The sequence below is a fragment of the Papaver somniferum genome, unplaced genomic scaffold, assembly GCF_003573695.1.
Source record: "Papaver somniferum cultivar HN1 unplaced genomic scaffold, ASM357369v1 unplaced-scaffold_21, whole genome shotgun sequence".
In the NCBI taxonomy this organism is placed as follows: domain Eukaryota; kingdom Viridiplantae; phylum Streptophyta; class Magnoliopsida; order Ranunculales; family Papaveraceae; genus Papaver; species Papaver somniferum.
Window position 1 is genome coordinate 8011095 of NW_020631041.1, and position 23973 is coordinate 8035067.

The window sequence follows — 23973 nt, forward strand, 5'->3', positions numbered from 1 at the left end:
AACTTTGAAAAATAGAGTGAGTCACGTGTTCAACACGCTGTCCTTAAGACATTAGCGCCCGGCTACAATCAAGAGTGATGCTATAGCCCTTACAGGACGGATATCTCCAGGATAAAACACCCTAATACACCTACTACTAGCATATGTAGTAGACGCTCAACTTGAGCTTGGCAACTCCGAAAAAACCGTTAAGGAAAATCGCGAATGCTTAAAAAACGCTATAAAATATTTTCCCTTAAGGGTCCCTCTAAAATATAGAGCAACCCCTTTCCCATGATTTTACAAAAGTAGTGAATTTCTTTATGTAATGGAATAAAACAATTTAAGAAGAGGAATTCCCCGATGTGGGACTAAAAAGCTTATATAGTCTCTTAAAACAACTAAAAAGTGAAAACTCCACAATGTGGGCCTAATAAGTTTTTTCATTCACAAACAAAATAATAAATTAATTTTATTTAGTGAAACACATTAAAATAATAATTAATAAATATTGTTCCAACATGTAAAACTGTCTTCTTACAAGAGCATGTCTAGTGCTCTTCTGATTCAATGTTTCTTCGTGGTATTTAATCCTTGGTTGCATCTATCGAATGCTTCCAGAGCGTTTCCTTATCATAACCAAGAATAAAATATTTTGAAGAAACAATTAATCAGAAGCATTAAACATGATGATATTATTTGATTTCATTTCTTCCAACACCCTCATTTCTCTATGATAAATGACTCATGTAGGATCATGTCTTTTGCTAGTAATTAGATCGAGGAGTGCCAATGAAAACATCCGTATAGCGAAGTATTACCGCATTTATCACAAGTCATGTCTGTCAAGGAGTAACTTATTTCCATCAGTTTGTGCTATTTTTGTCAATGGTTCACCACTCTATCTTTATAGACAGGTCTCCCTCACAAGCACTCTTCACGGAAATAAGGGGTATTGTACGAAAGCAATTGGACTCACCAGGAAAGCATCTCAACTGAATACTTCATTTCACTAAAAACAAAACCGGCCTATTAATTAGGAACGTAGGAGTACTTTTGTTCAACTACACACTTCCATTTCACTGTTTTCACAGTCAAACAAAGAAAAATTAGCCCAAAATCAATTTACTAATTTTGTACATCATCTTTTTTCTTAAATTTTGATTATTTCCTTGTTTATGCATTTTAAAATGTTTTGAATTATGAACCCTTGAATGGGTTTCTGTTTAGTGAAATTTACAGCTGCTGCACATTCTGACTTTCATTATTTATGGATTTTTTTGTTGTTGCCCAAGTTGTAGTTTAAAAACTAATCTAATAACCTCACTTGAGAATTGTTTATAATGTCATAATAATGTCATGATAAGCATAATTGCACTCCAAAGACAATTCTTCATTCTTGGTAAATCTTCTTCATCTATTCCTGGTGGTTCAGAATGAGCTTTCAGGTTTGGTTCCTCCCTTATAAACACATTTCCTGATCTGTATTTTTGAAGTTTTAGAAGGTGTAGAGAATTTGCGGCATTATTTTGGGACTTAATTTCCTTTCTTTGCTTATTATTCATGGTGTGACATGTATGGTATATGGTCGTCAACTGTTGTTGAAGTAAATCGACTGATTTGGGTGTAGCTTATGGAAATCATGTTCTTACACCACTTTCTTAACTTGCTTATAAACAGATGTGCTTTTAGTTTTACGACAATTTTTCGATCTTTGTTTGTTCTTGAAATTTCGTCGAGACGAATTTTTGCAACGAATTTGAGTTTGTTTTAAGGATTTCGACGGACACGGAATATTTCTATGTTGTGTTGATTTAAAGAGCAAGCCTCTCTACGTTGCATATTGCTTTATAGGAGCCGAAGTTGAAGCAAAAGATGAGTAGTGGGAAATTAGACAAGAAGAATAGTTTCGACCATATAGGACCTGTGCACTTGACTAAGGTGGATTGGTAAGATAATCTTCAGGCTTCAGTTGAATCATTTCATCAGTTTGTGTGACTATTTTACATAAGAGTCAAATTGGGTGAAATATCATTGATCTAGTATCTTAGTCCGGAACGGTGCAATATTGTGTGACACTAACTAGAGATTTTATGGTAATTTGAAGGCAAAGTATGGATCACCGAAGATCTATAGCGGCTAGCTTGGTTCAGAGTGCTTATGTTCTGGAGCATGATCGTCAAGAAAATCGGCAAGGGAGTGAAGCTCTTGCACCACAATGGTGGGACTTTTTCAATTTCCATCTATTGTATCCGCTCATCGATAGTAATGACTCCTCCATCTTTGGTGCTGTATTTGAATTCAAAGCTTTTAACTACTATCAGACGAGAAATATTCCACGATACGTAATTGCCTTTAGGGGAACCACTATGAAGAAACATTGCGTCGCACAGGATCTGAGGTTAGACCTGAATATTATAAAACATGGACTTCACCAATCAACGCGGTTTGGAGTTGCAATGCAAGCTGTTCAAAGCATGGTTTCTGCGGTTGGTCCTAATAATGTCTGGTTGGCAGGACATTCTTTGGGCTCTTCTATCGCAATGCTTGTAGGGAAAAACATGGCTAAAATGGGTAACTATATGGAATCGTACCTCTTCAACACACCTTTCATTGCGGCTCCAATTGAAAAGATTCCGAGTGAGAAAGTGAAGCGTGGGGCTCGTTTTGCTGGCAGCCTTGTCAAAGCAGGACTCACAGTTGCCATGAAGGGTTCCAAAGAAAACAGAAGCCCGGATGATATGTTTACTGCATTAGCTACTTGGGTACCAAAACTTTTTGTAAATCCAGCTGATCATATATGCTGCGAGTATATCGGGTATTTCGAACACCGTGACAGGATGGAGTACTTGGGAGTCTCAGGAATTGAGAGGTTGGCGACGCAAACATCAGTAACAGGATTACTGAAAAGTGCAATTGGAAGAGAATCAGAAGTGATACACGTTGTTCCCTCAGCTCATATGACTATTAATCGAAGTCCATCGACAACTTTCATGGAAGCTCATGGGCTGCAGCAATGGCTTCGAGATGATTTGCATCTGCAGTCTAAGGTCTACCAGTACAGATTATGAATGACAAAATGCAACGCCGTTCTTGATTCTTAACATAAGTTTATATTGGGTAAGAGAATTTATTAGCCAAAACAAAAGTATGATTACGTAGTTTGCTGGATAAAAAAAGTAAAAAGTTTTGCATTGTGGATTGATTTTAGTTATTTGGTTAGCACCCAAAAGTGTCTTGCTTGCGCATGTTCCAAGCCAACCGCTGAAATTCAAGTTGATTTCATTAACATTTATGATTAGAAAATGTACAGTACTTGAACTTTTATAGATTTTCTTATGAACCCACATTTAGGTGGTCGAGATGAGGATACCGGTTAGTATGCTTGGTAGCAAGATTCATCTATTTAGTTGCATGCTTTTTTAGGTTAGCGTATAGAGATCTCTATTCTTTTACTTTATAGGCTACAAGCTTTGTTATTCGAAAGGTAACCATGTAATGGGAGGAAAACCTACGACACGCCTAAAAATCTAAGCTAATATGTTTAAAACATTATGAGATGATAAGATTGATTTTATTGAATGATAATAATAAAATTTGATTCTTAAGTTTAAGACTAGAATCTCAGTTTTATTACTTAAGAATCACTCTTACAATATGCCTTTTTCTGAATACAACTTACTTGACTTTCTTTTACGTTATCTGATTACCCATTATATAGCCATTTAGTGTAGTGTAGTACAGCTAATCATTCATTTCGCTAATAATCACACAATTCATTTGATATCTATTTTACTTCGCTACTTCAAGATTCTTACTAAAGTTTATATTACTTCATCAATAACCCTGGTAGTATGTCTGCACAACTGTCATCATTTCTTTTTATTGTTCATGATGTTCAACACTTTATCTTTGCTGGAGATTATTTTTTATTTCGTCAATTATGCTCGTCAACTCTGGCAATCTCCCTTCTTCGCTATACTTTCTCTCTTCTTCATCACAGTCACTTCGCAAATTCAAATTTCACCAATTGTTCTGATACGTTTACTAACAAATAATTTGACCTCTTTGTACCACGTTAAATGTGTTGTTTCCGAATCTGACAATATGGTTTCCGACAGATATTATTCGCGGATTCTTTTATCTTCGCTGCCTTACACATGGAGAGGATAATTTTTATATGTGAAAAATACTATAACCCCCTACTGTATGGGTTCAATATATAGAAGCCCCACAAAATGGATCATTCACTATCAACTCCATTCTTTCACATTTTGATATTTTTAGGCCCAAAACTTTAGAATTCAGGGCCTGTTAATAAAGTTTTCAGCCATGGTAATTTGATAATACCAAGAATACCCCTAACTATATATATCTAATGGAATTAGCTAGAGGTTTTATTATCGGTTTCATTTTCTTTTTTCATTCTCTCTCTTTAGATGAAGCACACAGAGAAGATGTGATTTCTGATCGAAAATTTCAGCGAAAAAACCATTTCAAAACCTAGATCTAAGAATTACAGATCGGTTGAACTCATCATCAAAAGCTAGATTTAACATCAACGTCACTTGTTCTTGAAGATTTAGTGAAAGTTAATGAAAAAGTTCGGTGAGAATCATCACCAACAAATGAATCAGAAGATTCACCTACAAAACAAGTAAGTTTCCTTTATCTTTAACATTTCAATTCAATAGGTAGGTTCTTCGATTTTCAAATTTTTATTTCTGAAAAATAATTTTATGATTTTGATAACTTTTAAAAGCTTGATTTCATGTTAAATCTATTATTAAAATCATAATCAGATTTAGGTTTGTTATAATGTCACATTAATCTAACTGTTGAGTGGAAAATTTTGAAAAACAAATCAAGAAAAATTTCTAGGGGTTCTTGAACAACAATCGATATATCTTTTAATCTGTTATCTCGATCAAAAATTGGTTTTCAGAGTTGAAATCAGTGAATCATTATCTCTTTTACCCATATATTTGATACAAATTTCATATACTTTGATTTCCGAACTGATTTTTTCTCATCTCTAATTTTATCTGTTTTTAACAAATAATTTTTAGTTCAATCTATATTTCCTTTAATTTTTCAAATTTAAGCAAAATGATGCAATACGATTTCAAGACTTAGATTATATATGTAATCGAAATTTTATCTCAATTTTGTCATCAGCTAATATCTCTTGTAGAGCGTCAATTACTGGTAATGGTGTTGTCAAATAATAAAAAAAAATGGAAGAACAATGGGATGGAATGAAAAGCTACATATCAGTAGTCAATGTACAGGTAAAGCAGATTAGGTTACTAAATTGTGGTTTTTGCCAAGTTTTTACGACTGGACATTGTTTTACTTTTTGATATTTATTTACTTAACTGAGAACAATTAGGACACATTTCAGTATTTCGCAATTATCATATTTTGTTGTCCTGTGTATGCATTTTAACTAGTTGGTGGTTGTTGTTTTTTTCCTGCCAACTTGTTGTTTGATTTGAGTCTGATAATCAAGCTAAACATACTATAATATGTGTTCTTACTTTTCATATCTTTCTTTCTGTTCATTTGTGTGGTTCATTTTTGAAGTAGTTATGGTGGGTGGCAATATTTCGTGTATTGATATGCTAGTGAAATGCTTCTTGTATGGCCTGTTGATCAATCTTAATTTTGCAGGGGAAGTACAAAGTATACAATCTTTTCTCAGAGAGGCTATACGATCAACACTTTTTGAGGGAAACGTGCAATGCTACTTGATTTTGTTTTAACCTCGTCCTATGCTAAGATAGTCAAAAGGATTATTTCCTTTCGGAATGGGGATAGACAAGTCAAGCGTACCGAGAATCATTCATTATGGTAGTCCACCTATATCTTTATATTTATCTCATCCCTACAGTAAGTATTTGATCATTTTATATAACAGGCATCTAAAGTTTTCTCTACACGTGTCAAATTTTTTTTTGCTCTACATTATGCTTTCTTTGATGACAGAGTTTGGAGGCATACCATCACTCTATCAGTAAGTAGGTCGAGCTGGAAGTGATGGAAAATAAGCAAATTGCAGTAAGTTCTATGCTCAACTTCATGCTTGCGCCATGGTAGTAAAGTATGTCTAGCTGTCTATCCAAATAAACTGGCAATCACTTTTGGATGAGGAGTTCTCCTCTAAGATGTTTGTCGAGATGTTTTTATATGAAGCACGAGGAAGTCGGAACACCTTTCATACAATACTGGTAAGTATGTTTAAGATGGTAGCATTTACATTTATTTTGGGATAGTATTCACATTTTTGTAAGATCTTCCGTGCAAAATCTATTTACCTTCTTAGTACAGAAGCAATATGCATATGTAACTTCCGATTACACAAGTCATGCGGAAGTGTAACTCCTAGTTACACATGCTATATACATGTGTAACTCCTAGTTACACTCCTAATAGTCTTGTGTTTGTTACTTTTTTCGTGTGATAAGTCTCAACGGAGCCCAAAAAAGCACAGGGAAAACAGTAAAAAAAAATGCTTGCATGAATAATGAAAGTAGCATAACTAGTATCATTTCAGTGTGCAGAGATATTTACTATGTTGTGCTGATGATCTGTTTTTGGTCCTGGGTTGTGCTTGGATTGTGGTTTTTCCTTGCTGCAATTTGTATATGAATGGATAAAAAAAGAAGTAAACACTGAAATTACGCCATTGAGTTATCTTGTACATGTACGTATAATTTCTCCAGCTCAGGATTATCCATTGTTAGATGTGCTCCTTTGTATGGTTTTTTTTAATGGCTGATGTGAATGTTGCTCCTAGCAGTGTAATTCTCAGTTACACATGATATATGCATGTGTAACTCCCAGTTACACTAGAAGGATGCATGTGTAACTCCGAATTACGCATGGATTTTGTACGTGTATCAGCTGATTATACATGCTTGTTTAGGGGTGTTTCGACTATAGTATTTCAATGTTTCTATGAAAGTAATTTCTGAATAATTGTAACCTTTTCTATATCAATTGATGTCTATGCAGGACTCGATGTGGTTTGCGCGCACTGATAAGACACTAGCTTACCAAGAGAACCAAGAACATTTATCAAAGCTCTGAGATATTCTTGCAGTTTATGGCTGGATAGATAAGGATGTTGACTAATGTCCAGGTGAGAAGTGATGATTCTTGTCTCTTTTATAGTTGAAAATGTGTGCTTTATATGGATGTGTAACTCTTAGTTACACTTACACAAGTCAGGTGCATTTGTAACTCTCAGTTACACATGATATATGCATGTGTAACTCCTCTTTACACTAGACAAAATGAACAAACTTGCAACCAAAAAAATCCACATGCTAGGTATCCAAGTCATATGCATGTGTGACTGTCAATTACGCATGACAGATGCATGTGGAACTCCCAGTTACACATGCTAAGATAGGTTATTTGTGTTGTTCTATAATTTTGCCTTACAATTGTTCTACAATATATATTTTTTTTGCTTTTTGTTCATCCAACCTAATCCATGGATGTTTATTTCGTTGCAGATATGCAAGCATTTTGGAGTGAAGAAGACAAGAAGGAAAGGCAAAGATTTAAACTTCATAAAAGTTAATTACTTAAATGTGGTAATGGTCTTGCTGGAATTGGAGTTGACGCTGAATATACAAATCAGATGCATGTGTAACTCTCAGTTACACTAGATAGACACATATGTAACTCTCAATTACACTAAACAGATGCGTGTGTAACTTCTAGTTACACATGCTAAGAAATTATTGTAAATGAATATTAAAGTAATAACTTTTTTTTGTGTTTTTTTTATGTCTATTTATTTGCATATATATACAAGTGTAACTTTGCATTACACATATCATAAGGATGTGTAACTTCTGGTTACACATGCCATATGCATGTGTAACTTCTGTTTACACCTTCGCACTGTATTTTAATAATTTCGGGCCTAGATTTAATAATTTTGGGCCTAGATTTAAATTTTATTTAATTATGGGCTTGACAATATGCATAAGGGTATCAAGGTCTTTTAAAAACTCGGGGCCTAGATTTAAACTTTTTTTAATTAAGGGCCTCATATTATGGGTTATCCATGGGTTGGGCCTGAGCCTAATTTCCCCTTTTTATATCTACATTGTTCCTTTTCTCTTCACTCGAGTATTATGGCGGTGCAAAAAGAACATCCTTAGCAACTTAATCTTTCTGCCACGTTTCCTCATTTCTCGCTACCACCTTTACAATGTGATTTATCTGCCTTTATGACTGACGTACTTACTTTAATTCTCTTTATGACCGTTTACCACTTTGATCAGTTATGTTTCCTGTATTTATAACTTGGAGGGAGAAAAAACTCTTTTCCATCTTTCTTTAAAGGAGTTTCCTCTATAAATATTTTTGTTGATTTCGAAGGAGTTTAACGCATTTGTTAAGTATTGTGGTACTGGTTGTGTACTTTTAAAATCTCTCTCGAAATTTATCTTATTGTTTATATATTGTTAAAAAGTCTTTTAAAGTTTGTGTATATATTTACTTCGATAAACGTCTTGTAAAATATGTAACATTCTTGAAGACTTCCAAAATATTCATAAGGATATTTTTTATTCACTTTTATTTTATTATTTCATAAATATACCATGTATAAAACTCTTAATATAGATTAGTATAAATTATATGATATAATAAACATTTTTTATATTAATTATTATATAAAATTGTGCAATAACAATTATTTATTATTACATATAAAAAATTAATTATTGCATATACTTAAAAGATTTAAAAAATAATTATTACATATATTGTATTTTATTGAATAAAAGAAAGAAGTTATGTATACACAATAATAATTATTTATTTAATTTAGTATAGTATGAGAGCGCCGAGAGAGGCATTTTATTGAAACGAAAAAAGAGAGGTCTTTTACAAGTCGGGCACCAACACCTTTAGTTGAAGTTAGTGTAATTAATAAGCTACAATAAATTTTGTATCTATGTCTATATGCATATTTCCATATAAAGTTTGTTTTCACAACTTTTCAGAACTCTATAAATCTCTGCAAGACATGGACAACTCTGCATAACTCCACAAAACTTTGCTCAATTCTGCATAATTCTTGGAAAGTTATTAATTTTCGTGACTCTTTTAAAATATTTAGAAATATACAAATGTATTTATTGAGTAAACCCCTGTTAGTCTTCGTAATTTCAAATATCTTCAACTTCCCTCTTCTCTGCTGCCATTTCTTCTCATTCATCTGTTTTTTTACCAATTTCCGCGGCAAATCCATCTTGTTATGGATGTTGCTTTTCTTATCTAAGTGTTTTTCCTACATCATTTTTGGTTTAGATTCCTTCTTTTTTCCCACACTACAATGGCGCACAAGAAAGATCAATCTCTCAGCAAAAGTTTCGAAGATTTTCATAAAGAATTACAACATAAGGGTTTGACCCTATCTATTTCTAAAGTTTCTAAGAAAAATAAGGAACTTGATTAAAGATGGATCACTACCAAGCCTTGGTCCTCAACTAAGGTCATTATCATGTTTGGGCAGTTAAGAGATGGATTACTCGTTCCTTTGTATGATCCTTCCAATCCCCTCATTTACGGCGTGCGTACGAGGATAGAAACTAAGCGAAGGGTTTTTTCAGCAGAATGGGAATGTCATTCCTATCCTGAATGAATTTGTTCTCCGTTCCAGTAGTGTTGGTTTTTCCCAGATTCCTAACGTCGCTGAAGAATACGAGCCTTCCAAGTACATTGATGGTTCTTTCTTGAAGAATTATTATCGACAAATTTTGGCGAAGCGTATTCTCCAAAAGTAGGGCATTCTTTTTTCACGAACCACTTTGGATGAAAAAACCTACTTCTTTTTCTATATGTCGATCCTAGAGGCTACAAGAAGAACGACCGCCTTCTTCCTTCTAATGAAAAGGATTGGATGTTGTTCCCTATCATTATTCATTTCTTTCACTATGAATGTTTGGTGTTCTTGTTGGTTTTATGATTGAATTAAAAAAAAAGTTTGAAGTAATTTTGTTGAATGGAAGTGAGGGCTCTTGGCTTCTCTCTACCTCCTCTACTCAATTATATTTCATTATCTTACATTTTTTTTTATATATACTAGGCATACATAAGATCTAATACAAAAGCATGCGGAACACTCATATGTACTCACTAACCTACTACTAATCTTAATTATATAAACTTTATATTAATTAACAATATCCTCCTTAATGTGATGTTCAACTACTTCTAGCAATTCTCGAAAATTTTGAAACTTGCTTTTGGGAAGTGCCTTGGTGAATATGTCCGCCAATTGGTCTTCCGTCTTGCAATACTTAAGTCCTATCTCACCATCTTCAACCGCTTCTCGAATAAAGTGATACTTGAGTTTGATGTGCCTTTCTCTACAATGCTCAACCGAATTTTTGGACATACCAATTGTGGTTTCGTTGTCACAGAAAATTATGTTTCTTTCTTCTTGCTTGTCTTGAATGTGTTTCATGATTATTCTTATCCATACAACATGAGATGTACCTATTGATGCCGAAATGTACTCTGCTTCCGTCGTGGATTAATCTAGGGTTACTTGCTTCTACGATGCCCATGTAAATATAGCCAAACTAAGAGAAAAAGAATACCCCGATGTACTCTTCATGTCATCAATACATACTCACAAGTCCCTATCACAATATCAAACTATTTTGACATCCAAAATTCTTTAATACATGATTCCAATATTCATTGTTCATTGAATATACCTTAACAACCTCTTTGCCGCGCCAAGAAGTAGATGACTAGGTGAACTCATGAACCTAGAAAGCGTATTTGAAGCAAACATGATGTCGGGTCTTGTATGTGTAAGGTACAACAAGTTTCCAATAAGACCTATATAATAAGTCTCATCAACTTTTCTTCATCCATCATCTTTCGCGAGTTCGTCATTCACTATAAGTGGCGTTGATGTGAGGTTACAACCAAGCATACCAAATTTCTTCAACACCTTTTCGACATACTTCCTTTGAGAAGTGAACACTCCATCTTCACTTTGTTGAACTTCAATACTAAGGAAGTACTTGATCAAACCCATGTCACTCATCGTATATTTCATCATCATTTCTCTCTTGAATTTCTCAGTCATATGAGCATCATTACCCGTAAAAATATGATCATCATCATACAAAGAAACACTGAGAATAAATGTAACTTGTGTTTTCACATAAAGTGTAGGCCCAGTCTTGCTTTTTTTGAGGTTTTTCCTTCCGAAGTATCCATCTATCTCACTATACCAAGCTCTTGGTGTTTGCTTTAGGCTATACCAAGATTTTTTCAACTTGTATACATTTTCTTTTTGTCCCTCAATCACAAAAACCTGTGGTTGTTCTACATATACCTCTTCATGGAGTTCTCCATTCAAAAATGCCAATTTGACATAAAGTTGATAAAGTAACCAACCTTTTTGAGACGCCGTAGGAATCACATATCTAATGGTGTCAAGACTAGCTATTAGTGAAAAAGTTTCATTGTAGTCAATATTGGGTTGTTGTAAATATCCCATTTCCACAAACTTTGATTTTTTCCTTTGAACTGATCCATACTCATTTTACTTCACCTTGTAGATCCAATTCACGCCAATGACTTCTTTGTAACTTGGCCTTGTTACTCCCCATGTATCGTTTTCATCAATGATAAAAACTTCTTCTTTCATAGCTTTTTTCCAAACCGGTTCTTTTGATGCTTCCTCAAAGTTTTCCGGTTCAACCATGCAAAAGTTACATCTTTCGTACACTTCACTTAACTTTTTCATCTTCTTTGGTGCCGTTGGTGGTGATGTTGATGCACTAGTACTTGGGGATGCTCCTTATCCTGCATTTGGTGGTCTTTAAGGTAGTTTTTGTTCATTTTCTTTACCTTCTTCAACTTCATTTGTTTCTAAATTTTCTTGTTATTCATTAACAATAATGGTTCTCTTCTCAATTTTACCTTCTACCCAATTCCAGGAAGCACCTTCATTAAACATGACATCACTGCTTGTGATCATTGTGTTTTTTTTCAAGTTAAACAACTTATAACCTTTTGATTGGAGGTTATAGCCAAGAAATATACATTTCTCACTTGATTCATTAGGCTTTGTCCTCTTCACCTTTGGAATTTGCGAATAACACACAGTACCAAACAATTTGAGATTCCTTACCGATGGTTTTATCCCACTTCATGCTTCAAAAGGATTTTTATCCCATACATATTTTTTTGGACACCTATTCATCAAGTATACGGTTGTGTTAACGGCTTCGACACAAAAAACTTTAGGCATACCCTTCTCATGAAGCATGGACCTCACCATATCTATCACGTTTGGTTTTTTGTCTCGGAAACAACATTTTGTTGAGGAGTATAACCTACAGTCAGTTTCCTTTCCAAGACTGCATCTTCACAAAAAATTTCAAACTCTTTGATGTTGTATTCTTTGCCTTTATCACTTCACAAAACTTTGATGTAGTAACCACTTTTCTTTTCAATAAGGCTTTTGAAATTCTTGAATATGCTAAATACTTCGGACTTTTGTATCATGAAGTATACCCAAGTCATATGAGTAATGCATGGCTCGGAGGAAAGCTACACCAACCCTAAAACCTGAGTTATGGAGACGTAGGGGTGAAATAAAAGCCTATCCGGCAGATACTCCTGAGTCGAAAGACTGAGGTAATAATATCTCTCCTAAGGTATGTAAAAACTCGATCAGGGCGCCGTGGTACATGGTTGAGTCAGGAGTGCCTAGGGCGTCTGGAGCGTACCTGGCCATTCTTGGCAAGTCATGACTTTGATACACTCGGTCCTCAAGTAACCCCAATTAGAGTGTGATCTCGTAACCATAAGACATATCATCAAAGAGATAAGGGGTCACGAAAAAAATTAATTGTTGGTATCACTGGATGGGAAGAGCCCTCCCTAACCCGTTAGGGGTAAGCTTCCTTGAAATGACAATGAGGGGGAATATAAGGACGACACCATAATTCCATTATGGAGCTGAATTATGTCAAAGACGTCAATTTCACAAGACTTTTACTCATGGGAGCAAGTAGACCTGTCATATTGACGCATCAATATATCATGTAGAGGAAAAAATACGAAAGATGATAAGGCGAAATCAACGGTTATTACTTGAAAGGGTAATAACCGACTGCGATTTTGCCGCCCAACCAAAATGAATACCCTGGGGCAAGGATAAGTCCTATCAATAGGGGGAGGCTGATTAAGACCTTTAATTAGGGAGGTACAATAAGACCTCAAAAAGAAAAGAACCTAGACCAGTTTAGATAAAACATTAACTATTTTACCGCAGGAGAATTTCAAAGAAACTCACAAGAAGAATGCACAGCTGAGTAATGAACTCACTGATAACTTCAAACGCGAAGAACAGAGGCAAGTATGAGAATAAAATAATTAAAGGAGGTTTTATTCGCCTTCTCATAAATGAGACATAAGAGAAATAAAAGATACCAAAATATATTAAGGCATAGAAAACAAAAAAAAAAGGTGTTTCTTTTAGTGTGTAGCCAAGAAAAGGTAGAGAAATAAAAGATGACCCTCAAGTTTGGGAACGCCCAGTTACACAAAAGATATAGAAAGAAAAAGAGCTAAAGATCAGTTTGAGGAACATTTTGGTTTTGTGCGGAGATTTCAGCATCAATCTCAGCATCAGGATCAACATCGGGATTTTAATCTTTAAGGGGTTCACCACCAGCTTCATTCTCTTTGGTAGATCCTCTTGAAGAAAAAATTTTTCATCATCACCGCTCTCATCATAATAATCACTATCTGGTTCGGAAAGCTCCTCATCCTCAGCCACATCAAGAGGCTCCACCTCTAATAAAGGAAATTAATTGGTGAGACAAACTCGATCTGCAAGATCCTTAGAGTTGGCGTAGAGATCGCGTGCGACACTCTTCTTAGTGTTTTCCATGGAAACCTCCATCAACCTCTCAAGGTACAAACATCTCCTATTCGCCTTGTCTCTGGAGGATGAGAGTGTCACGGAAAGCTTCCCGCATTCTTTTTGCGTCTTTGAAAGATCATATCTCAATTTTTGGAGGGTAGACTGGTATGATCTTTCGGATGCTACGAATGCAAAGGATTTCAAATTAATACAAGGGTGGTAAAATGAAAACAAGTGAGGAAATTTTAGATAAGTAAAAACTGAGGCAGTCAGCTCAATGTGACTACCTTCCCTATGAGAAATGAAATACTAGGATAAGGCAAGATCACTATTTTTCATATCCTTCATACATTTATCAAAGTCATAACCAATTAAACCTTCAAGAGGAATTTTCCTTTACTAGGATGTCATATGACCCCTTTAACCGTTTATGTTGTTCTCGAAGTTTATTCATATTTATTTTGCTCCGGATGATTTTCTCATTCTCCAAGGTTAATCTCTTCACATCATCATCATATTGGTTTCTCAAAGTCCAAATAGATCCCCCTTGATTAGTGAAAGTGTTCTGAAGAGCAGGATAATGGCGCGTAAACATCGCCTTCTCATTTGAAAAACACCGCCTCTCTTCAGCAAGGGTTCGATTTTCATCTGATAGAATTCAATTCCTTAAATCAGAGTTGTATAATAATCCAGAAAGATTGGATACTTGGGAGCACAGAAAATCATTTTGGTTGCGTAGATAAATATTTTCATTACTTTGAGTATCAATATGATCAAGCAGATATGAATGGTTATTAATTAATTGGCTAAATTGACTAAAAAACCTCTCATTATCCGCACGGACATCCTCAGCAGAATGTTGATAGCTAAATCTCTCCATGACGCGCTAATATATTCAAAAAATAAATACAAGCGCGTCAAAATTCATAAATGACTACTGAAAAAACATACCTTTGAGTTCTTGATTTTTGTTACGAAGATTCTCAAACACAATGGATTCAGCAAGAAGATCCTCATTCAACTTAGTAATTTGTCGGGAAATCTCTTGGATGGTATTACTAGACAGTCAGATTTTGTGTTTAAGATAGAAAGACTTCCACACCTCTTGATTGTGGAGTCATATGGTATTTATATCTTCAAGAGCAACACATACAGGGAGATCAGTTACAACTGTGTTAGCTATTCTACAGCTAACAAAATACATTATTATCGCTAACAAAACGAACATAAAAATAGCATGAAGACTCTCCCTGTAAACTCGGTCCTGTTGGCTGAGCTGATCGAGTCTATGTTGGTATCTGTTGTGCTTGCTAACACCTTCCCTCAAGGTGAACCGCAGTCTACGAAGGTTCAACTTGTCTCTAAGATATTCAAATCTTGGTGATGGTAGTCCCTTGTGAAACATCTGCTAACTGATCCTTCGAGCTAATGAACTTTACAGACAATTGTCGCGTGCAACCCTTTCTCGAACAAATGATAATCTATTTCTATATGCTTAGTCCGTGCATGAAACACAGGATTAGCTGTTAAATACGTAGCGCCTAAGTTGTCACACCATAATGAAGGAGGATATGGCAGAGAGATACCCAGTTCTCGAAGTAAAGACTGTATCCATATTAGCTCCGAAGTAGCTATTGCGACTCCACGATATTCTGCCTCTGTACTAGATTTGGAACAGTTTTCTGTTTCCTGGCACTCCAAGAGATGAGGTTACCACCAAAATAGATGCAATAACCACTAGTTGAGCGACGATCATCTAAATTGCCAGCCCAGTCTGCATCAGAGTAAGCATGAAGAGTGAATTCTTTGCCAGGTCTGAAAAACAATCCATGCTCAATAGTATTTTTCAGATCTCAGGATACGCTTCACTAATTCCCAATGTTCTTCATAAGGATCATGCATATATTGACACGCTTTATTGACAGCCACAGCTATATCAGGTCGCGTGATATGAAGATACTGCAAGGCCCCTACTATACTTCTGTACAATGTTGCATCCGAAACTTGAACTGCCTTGCTTCTGTAGTTTCGCATTAGCAGCTAACGGTGTCGAAACCGGTTTGATACCATCAAATTTGGTTTTATGAGCAGATCAGCGATGTACTTTCTCTGGGAAAGCACCAAAGATTGACCTTGCCGCAAAACCTCTACGCCTAAAAAGTATGACAGTTCACCCATATCCTTCACAGCAAAAGCTTTGCCTAGATCTGAAATAAGAATCAACTGTGCAGCATGAGAACCAGTTACAATTATGTCATCAACATATATCAAAACATATGTTGTAGAGCTGCCAGAGTCTTGTATGAACAATGAGGAGTCTGCAATGGAGGCTTTGAAGCCCAAATGAATTAGATAGCTACTCAGCTTAGAGAACCAGGCTCGAGGGGCCTGTTTTAAGCCATACAATGACTTGTGGAGCTTGCACACATGATTAGGATATTGGAATCGATATACCCAGGAGGTTGCTGCATGAACACGTCTTCTTCCAGATCACCATGCAAAAAGGCGTTCTCAACATCTAGCTGACGTAAGTTCCATTGCGCATGACAGCTATAGAGAGTACCAAACGAATAGTGCAGGGCTTAATGACCGGTGAGAAAGTTTCACCAAAGTCAATGCCCTCTTGTTGATTGAACCCCTTGGCTACCAAACGAGCTTTTCGTTTATCAATCGTACCATCTGGCTTGTGTTTAACACGAAATACCCACTTGCAACCCACAACATTCATACCATCTTCATAATTGACAAGTGAGTACGTGCCATTACGAATTAATGCATTAATCTGGTCATCCATAGCATCCCTCCATTCTGGATATTTGCTAGCCTGCGAATAACAGTTGGTTCCAGAAAATCATTGTCATGTAGTGGATGCTTAGTGGCCAGAAGGGTAAGTCTTGAATTGGCTTTGTAATGCCAGCTTTTCCCCTTGTGACCATTGTATGCCCAGGTAACATCTGCAAAGGAGCTGTAGGCAGTGCCGTTGTCGTGCCAGCTGAAGAAGACATATTCGGTGAAGCCGCAGAGGATTGCACTGGTGTTATAGCTGCTGTAGACTCTGGTGAAGGTGGGTTCACTTCTGGTAGCACACCAGAACTTTGTTGAACTGCTGGCATATTCTGTGATGGATGAAAAACTGGGGAGGCAAGTATATCAGTACTTGTAGAGTTTTCATGTGGACAAAGCGCAGGAGAGTGCTGTAGAGGGGATGAGAATGGGAAAACCTCTTCTTCAAATCTAACATGTCGAGAAATATACTGCCTGTTCGTAGGTTGATGGAGACAAATGTAACCCTTGTGAGATGAACTGTAGCCTATGAAAATGCAAGGCAAGGACCTAGGCTCTAGTTTGTGTGTATTATAAGAGCGAAGACAAGGATATGCAAGACAGCCAAACACACGTAAGAATTTGTAATCTGGCTTCTTATTAAAGAGTAATTCAAGAGGAGTTTTTACTGCAGTGTTGGATTTAGGAAGTCTGTTAATAAGATAACAGGCTGTAGTAAACGCATCAGACCAGAATTCTTTTGGAAGATGGGCATGAAACAAAAGTGCTAGACCACTCTCTGTGACATGACGAATGCGTCGCTCAGCGAGTCCATTTTGTGCTGAAGTATGTGGACAGGAGAACCTATGTTGGATACCACAATTGTTAAGATATGATGTGAGCTTCTTAAATTCTAATGCATTATCAGATTGGAAAACTTGAATTTTGTAACCTGTTAAATTCTCAATTTGTTTGTGAAATAGGGAGAAGACATGGAATGTATCAGAACGTTTAACCAAGGGAAAAACCCAAGTATAATGCGAGAAGACATCCATTAACAACAAGTAGTATTTAAAACCAGTTCTGGACAATTTAGGAGACACCCAGATATCAGAAACTATGAGACTTAATGGTTTATTAATTATTGTAGAACTATTGGAAAAAGGAAGCTTTCTACTCTTGCTTAGATGACAAGAGTGACAGAATTGAAACTTCTTATTGAAAACTGGAAGAGAAAAATTATTAAGAACTTTTGAGACTGTGCTTAGCATTGGATGACCCAGCCTCTGGTGCCAAACAGGTAGGCTAGCAGAAATAAAAGTGGTTGGAGACGGCAACTTAGATTTGTCACCTATACCATCGAAAATATAAAGCCCATTCTCATTCCGCCCCTTTAGCAGTGCCTGCCCCGTGCATTTGTCCTTCACAACAAAAAAACTTGTGTGAAACTCAAAGTATACGTTATTATCTCTACAAAACTGATAGACAGACAAAAGATTTGTGTTTATCTTAGGGACATGATAAACATTGTTTAGGTAATAGCTCCTATTGTTATAGGAGAAGGATGTGTTACCAATATGCGCAATAGCTAAAGTATTACCATTACCAACTCGCACTTCATCCGTGCCATCATACTCATGAGGAATACACAGATTTCTCATATCAGCTGTCATATGATGCGTAGCACCAGAGTCAGTCACCCATTGTTGTGCGTCTAATCGTCCAGGCATAGCTATATAAGCAGCTGCATTCTTCTGTGAAGCTGTTTTGCTCTTCTCATATCGAAACCAACATCGGTCAGCAGAGTGATTTTTCTTTTTGCAAATCTGGCAGATAACATCCCCAGTAGTATGTGTCTGCTGCTGTTGCCCACGACGGTAATGATTAATGTTTGGAGGGCTCGGGCCCCGATGTTGATAATTATTGCGTCTTGTTTCGTTTCTCCCAGGTCCAGCTGAGCTTGAGGTGACATAGTTTGCCACCGGTTCTTGAATTTGTGCTAATTGTTGTTCAACACGCATCTCAAAAGATAAGAGATGGGAGTTGAAGGTCTGTATATCCATACCTTCAACAGTACTTAACGCAGTGACAACTGGATCATATGTCTGATTCAGGCCATTGCTAATGCACTGCTTCTTTTCTTCAGAAGAGACAATGTAGCCAGATGCTGCAAGCTGATCAAAGAGACTTTTAGCATCATTGAGATATGTTTTTAAAGATTTATTACCTTTAGTCATGCAGTGAAGTTGCTTCTTAAGACAAGTTTGATGTGCAAAAGTCTTGGGAGCAAACTCAGCGTCCAATTTATCCCAGATTTCTTTTGACGTTGTTAGTTCTGCCACTGCGCTCAAAACCTCAGGGGTGAGCGTTGAGTTTAGCCATCCAACGATCAATGAGTCTTGAGATTCATATGCATGAAAATCAGGATTAATGTCTTCACTGTCAGGAAGATTTCTGGCTGGTTTGATTTTGGATCCATCTACAAATCCTGTAAGATCATAGCCTTTCAAGATTGGACGAAACTGAGCCTTCCAAAGCAGATGATTGATGCCAGTGTGTTTGAGGTTAACCAGGTGATGAATTTGCACCTGACGAAGTGTGTTTGTGTTTTCAGCCATAGTAAAGAGGGTGATGAGGTTACTGTAATTAGATTTCTGCTGTGTGTTTTTTTTTTTTTTTGTAGGTTTTGAGGTGGAGTATTAGCGGAAACGAGCTTGGATCAAGGCTGATACCAAGTCAGATTTTGTGTTTAAGATAAAAAGACTTCCACACCTCTTGATTGTGGAGTCATATGGTATTTATATCTTCAAGAGCAACACATACAGGGAGATCAGTTACAACTGTGTTAGCTATTCTACAGCTAACAAAATACATTATTATCGCTAACAAAACGAACATAAAAATAGCATGAAGACTCTCCCTGTAAACTCGGTCCTGTTGGTTGAGCTGATCGAGTCCTATGTTGGTATCTGTTGTGGCTTGCTAACATAGACTAAGAGAATCCCACAGTTTGGACTAAGCGACGACAACATTCCTAAGGAAGAAGTAGCACCAGATATAAGAATGTGGTAAAATAGCATGAGCTGAAAAGTGCAAGTGAAAGAACACTTACTAGAAGATCGAAAGAAATATTAACGCTTGGATCCAACTGTGAGAAAATTTCGCTCCTAGTTGATTTATCTGGAGGAGACTCACACAATAGTTTAGCAAGGGTGTCAAAAATGCGAGCTTAAGAAAGATCGCTAATGGATGAACGAGCGACATTAATAATATCCAATAGTAACATGGTTTCAGAGTCAACTCTTCCAAAAGCACCCTGATCAACGTAAGTGGTGTCCAAAGATGAAGCGGTGACCATGGAATGATGATGAGTAGGTATAACAATGCTCATAGTGGAGATAGCGGTCACATGCTTTGAAGACGTAGTAGCATCCTCGAGAGAAAAAGTAGCAGTACTCTCTATAGACGCGTCAATATTCTCAGAAGTAAAGACGGTAGTACCTTTACCAACGCAGTAGTTTCCTTTACAAACGCAAGGGTATTCTCAGAAGTTGCGGCAACAACATCCTTCAAAATAGTATCAATCATTACATCATGAGCGATAATATCTTCCACAGACGCAGAAGCACATTCACAGTAGCTTGGGCGAAAATATCCTTAACGGAAGTATCGATAGCCTCATCAGAAGGACCATATGTTGAGGACGAAGCGTATAGTTGAGCTCTGGAATATTAAGGGAAGTGTTGAGTTTGGGAACATGACGAAACCTCTTCACCTTCTTTTTACTGCGATTGATTTCGTCCTAGAATCCTTCGCACAAACAAAACCAGAGGCAACAATATTTTTTTTCTCTAAAGCTAAAAAATTAAAGTAAAAGGTATTTATTACTACCTTGTTATGCGGCTTCCTCTTGAGAGATTCACTGTCCTTAGAACTCGAAGAAGAATTAAGGTTTGTGACTTTGATACGAAGATTGCTAGCCGGGGGAATTTTTCTGAAACAAAAACATTATGGAAATATGAAGAACAACAACGGCAGAACAACAACGGAGCATCGCCAGAGAAACAGTAGAACAACAATGGTGGTTGAAAAATTAAAAGGAAGAAAATAAAAATACCAATGATGGTAGAATAAGCTAAGCTTTGATGAGAATCCATAAAGTTCAAAGAATATCAGCACCAATAAAGATTCTGAAAGGGTGAAGGATGAAAGATTCGAAAGGATGAAGATGAAGATGAAGGAGATTAAGAGAGAGAAAAAAGTAAAGTAAAGAAAAGAGAAAGCCTCTCCACTCACTCCGGTTAATAAATATGAAAACTGTGGCGAAAGAGATAACCGATTAAATCAGGATGTGCCGGTTAAAAGGGGAAAAGTCAACACATGTATACGGTTAAGTTGAAATTCCATAAAAAGTATCGGTTAAGAGAATACGAAAAGATGGATTAATGTGGAAAGATAGAATAAGGGATTTTTAACAAACTGCCACACTTGCAAGTCCCGATTTAAGAAAATGTCACCGTTTTTTTCAGAGTTTATTAAATGCCACAACCGTTAGTTTTTCCGTCAGGACCCATACACTTGGTCTTTTTCGCTGACTCGGTCAAAATAATCTGTCGCGATTTACATATTTACCCTGAAAACCCTATTATACTAGTCATGGGTTCACCATCTTTCCCCTTTAGTTCTTTCTTCTTCCTCTTTCCCCTGTTCTTCTCTTCTCGTGTTTCCGTGAGTAGATTTTGTGATTATGATATCAGAAACTTAAAGAGAAACGTTAAGAGTTGATTGTCGGTGATGCTGTTGTGATTGTTTGAGCACGGGATGAAGAGGATGGAGTTGCTGCTGTAGATCGAACATAGGAGTTCTGAAGTTAGGGTTGCTGTCAGATGTAAAACAAAGGGGTTGAAGTTTAATTAATGTTCTGAAACCATTTTGAAGATAAATCGAAGAGCTAGGGTTTTTTCTGTGGAGAAAAGATAACTTAGGATGTCTTTGATTTGAATCCCGATTGGTGGGTCGATTTCAATTTGAAGCAATGGTTTGGGTATTAATTTGAAGAATTGAGTTGTATCCACAGAAAAAACATGAATTGAGTTGTTGTGATTGGTGGGTCGATTCATGTTTAAATCCCGATTCAATTTGAAGCAATGGTCTTCAATATTTTGAATTGGGATTTACAAGTGTGGCAGATGGTGGATGCCTACCGTTCCTATACAAGAATTCTTCAAACAGCAACCAAGGAATTGAATCGGGGGTTTTGATGTAATCTGAAGATGGGTTTTTGTCCAATTTGGTTTTGATCAAATGGTGGTCATGAATTACAGGAGACGGTGGCTGAGATTGGGTTTAATGGCAGTTGTTCTTGGGTCATTGTAAGAGTGGTGAGAATCAAGAAGATGCTTGTAAGAAATTGCTTATATGTAAAAAAGATATATAGTTCCACTGATACTGGTAGAGGGGAGCTGCATTGCAGTCAGTTGTGGCTAGTGATACTAGAATTGTTGTTCGAGACAAACTAGCATAAGAACTTCTCTAAGCAAAATTTAGTTGAACAAACAAATCAAAATGTCGGTAGTAATGGAATCAAGTAGATCTAGTAGATATGCTGCTGATGTTGATTCAAGTTCAAACAAAGTGGGTTCTTGGGTTCTAAAAACGAAACGGATGTATGTTTGCTCAACCACCAGCATTCTTCTATCCTACTGATGCCTTGCAGTTTGCTAAAATCTAAGTGTATGATTAATTGAATAGAAATGATCCCATTTTTGGAGCCGTGTTAGATTGAAGACATGATAGAGTGAATAAATCAGTTTTATGTGAATTTGATATGCCACCAGCAGAACGCATGTAGGTGTTTGCTAAATTGCTTGAACCACCTGCTTCACTCGAAAATCAACAATCGAGTTCTCGTTGCGGCTGCCTGTTAACTGCCATGACTGGATGTATTTCTGGAGTGGATGAAGTAGACTACAAGGGTTTTGGAATTCAGTAGAGTTTGTAAACAGAGATTTCAAGTCGTGAAAATAGTTCTAAATGAGAACTTGTCGCTGCTGTTTTTAAGGGAGTGGTGTTGTTGGTTATGAAGATACAGAATGAATTTGATGGTGCAATGGAGGCTTGAATCGGTGTTGGTCTAGGCTTGAAACTCAGACAATGACTCACACTATTAGGTCGATTTGAATCAGTCCTAGTTAGATGGTTTGGGGGTTAAATGTCATTTACTAGGGCAGATTTACTGCCACGTAGGCACTAACGACAGTTAACCGTTTTCTCAAAAAAACGGGATGGAAAAGGTCAAATGTGTGGCATTAAATAAACTCTGAAAAAAACGGTGGCATTTTCTGTTGTAATATTAAGATTGTGGTAAATACGGATTCGATGCTCGGACTTGAATAGATTTAAAAACAAAAATATATACACAATATGTCACAAGATCAAGAGGAACCAGGACTCAGGATTCCAATGTGTTTCATATTCAAGTGGCTCAGAAAATAATCCTAGGCGATTATAGCTCAAAATAAAACAAGTATTAACTCTATCTTTGCCAAATTAGATTCCATAAAATATTACTTGTATATGATAAGCATGGCACATCAAGAATCCCTAGGACTAAGCATGTTGCATCAAACAAAATCACAAGTAATTAATTGAAATCATAAATCAATTAAAATCGGTGCAAAAAGTGAATTAAGAATTATTTAAATAACCACATGGCTGAAAAACAGCTTCCTCCATCATCCCAGTATTGGGGTTTAGCTACTCATAATAATCATGTTCTCAAAATACATACTTGATGCTCAAAATATGATTAAAAGAGTGAATAATATAAAATAGTGAAACTACGACCCTTTATAAGCGTCCAGAGAAGAACGATACCAGAGAACTGCAGTAAAAGAACGACACCTCGCTGCTGCTGTTGACGCTGTTGTTTTAAGACCCCCAGCTGCTAGTCGTTGTCACTGTTGATAAACGACTGTCTTTGCAGGTGTGTTCTTCGTGTTCTTCGAGCTTTGTTAATGGCAGCAGCAGCAGGTACAATTCCTGCAACTCCTCCTGCGCCTCTCTGCTGGCCTCCCCATCGACCCCTAACTCTTGATCAACCTTTATGAGACTTGAAGCAATGCTTTATATAGCCAACATGACCAAAATTCTCGTGCAAATCCGAGAGTATTTCTCTTTTTTTCTTCTCGAGCAGTTGAGAGAATAATCTCTTTTCTGTTGCTTTGTACGCGTCCTATGGCCAGTTATTACGCTCCAAAATTCTCTTAAGACTTGAACAAGACTAGGTGCAAAGTTATCTAGAA

General features: G+C 36.5%; 1 protein-coding gene and 1 long non-coding RNA gene across 3 annotated transcripts; one reads left to right on the top strand and one right to left on the bottom strand.

Moving 5' to 3' along the window:
* Positions 1 to 1330: 1330 nt before the first annotated feature.
* On the top strand, positions 1331 to 3319 carry LOC113339379 (GDSL esterase/lipase At4g10955-like). Of its 2 annotated transcripts, XM_026584665.1 has the most exons (3): positions 1331 to 1427; positions 1834 to 1928; positions 2087 to 3319. In XM_026584665.1, exons 1-3 carry the CDS (start codon positions 1416 to 1418, stop codon positions 3048 to 3050), a joined length of 1071 nt encoding a protein of 356 aa, XP_026440450.1. In that variant the 5' UTR covers positions 1331 to 1415; the 3' UTR covers positions 3051 to 3319. The 2 variants fall into 2 exon arrangements, with proteins under 2 accessions (XP_026440450.1, XP_026440451.1); XM_026584666.1 differs by lacking the exon at positions 1834 to 1928 and having other exon boundaries at positions 1366 to 1427.
* A 16128-nt stretch (positions 3320 to 19447) lies between these two features.
* On the bottom strand, positions 19448 to 23597 carry LOC113339314. Its single transcript, XR_003355036.1, has 4 exons — positions 23546 to 23597; positions 20561 to 20663; positions 19782 to 20392; positions 19448 to 19703 (listed from the first exon to the last, which is right to left on the bottom strand). It is a non-coding gene; the product is annotated as an uncharacterized LOC113339314 (long non-coding RNA).
* Positions 23598 to 23973: the final 376 nt, after the last annotated feature.

Excerpts from the sequence above, each read along its gene's own strand:
- LOC113339379 (XM_026584665.1), top strand. Across the intron at positions 1,929-2,086 it reads CACTTGACTAAGGTGGATTG|GCAAAGTATGGATCACCGAA; the intron begins GTAAGATAATCT and ends GGTAATTTGAAG.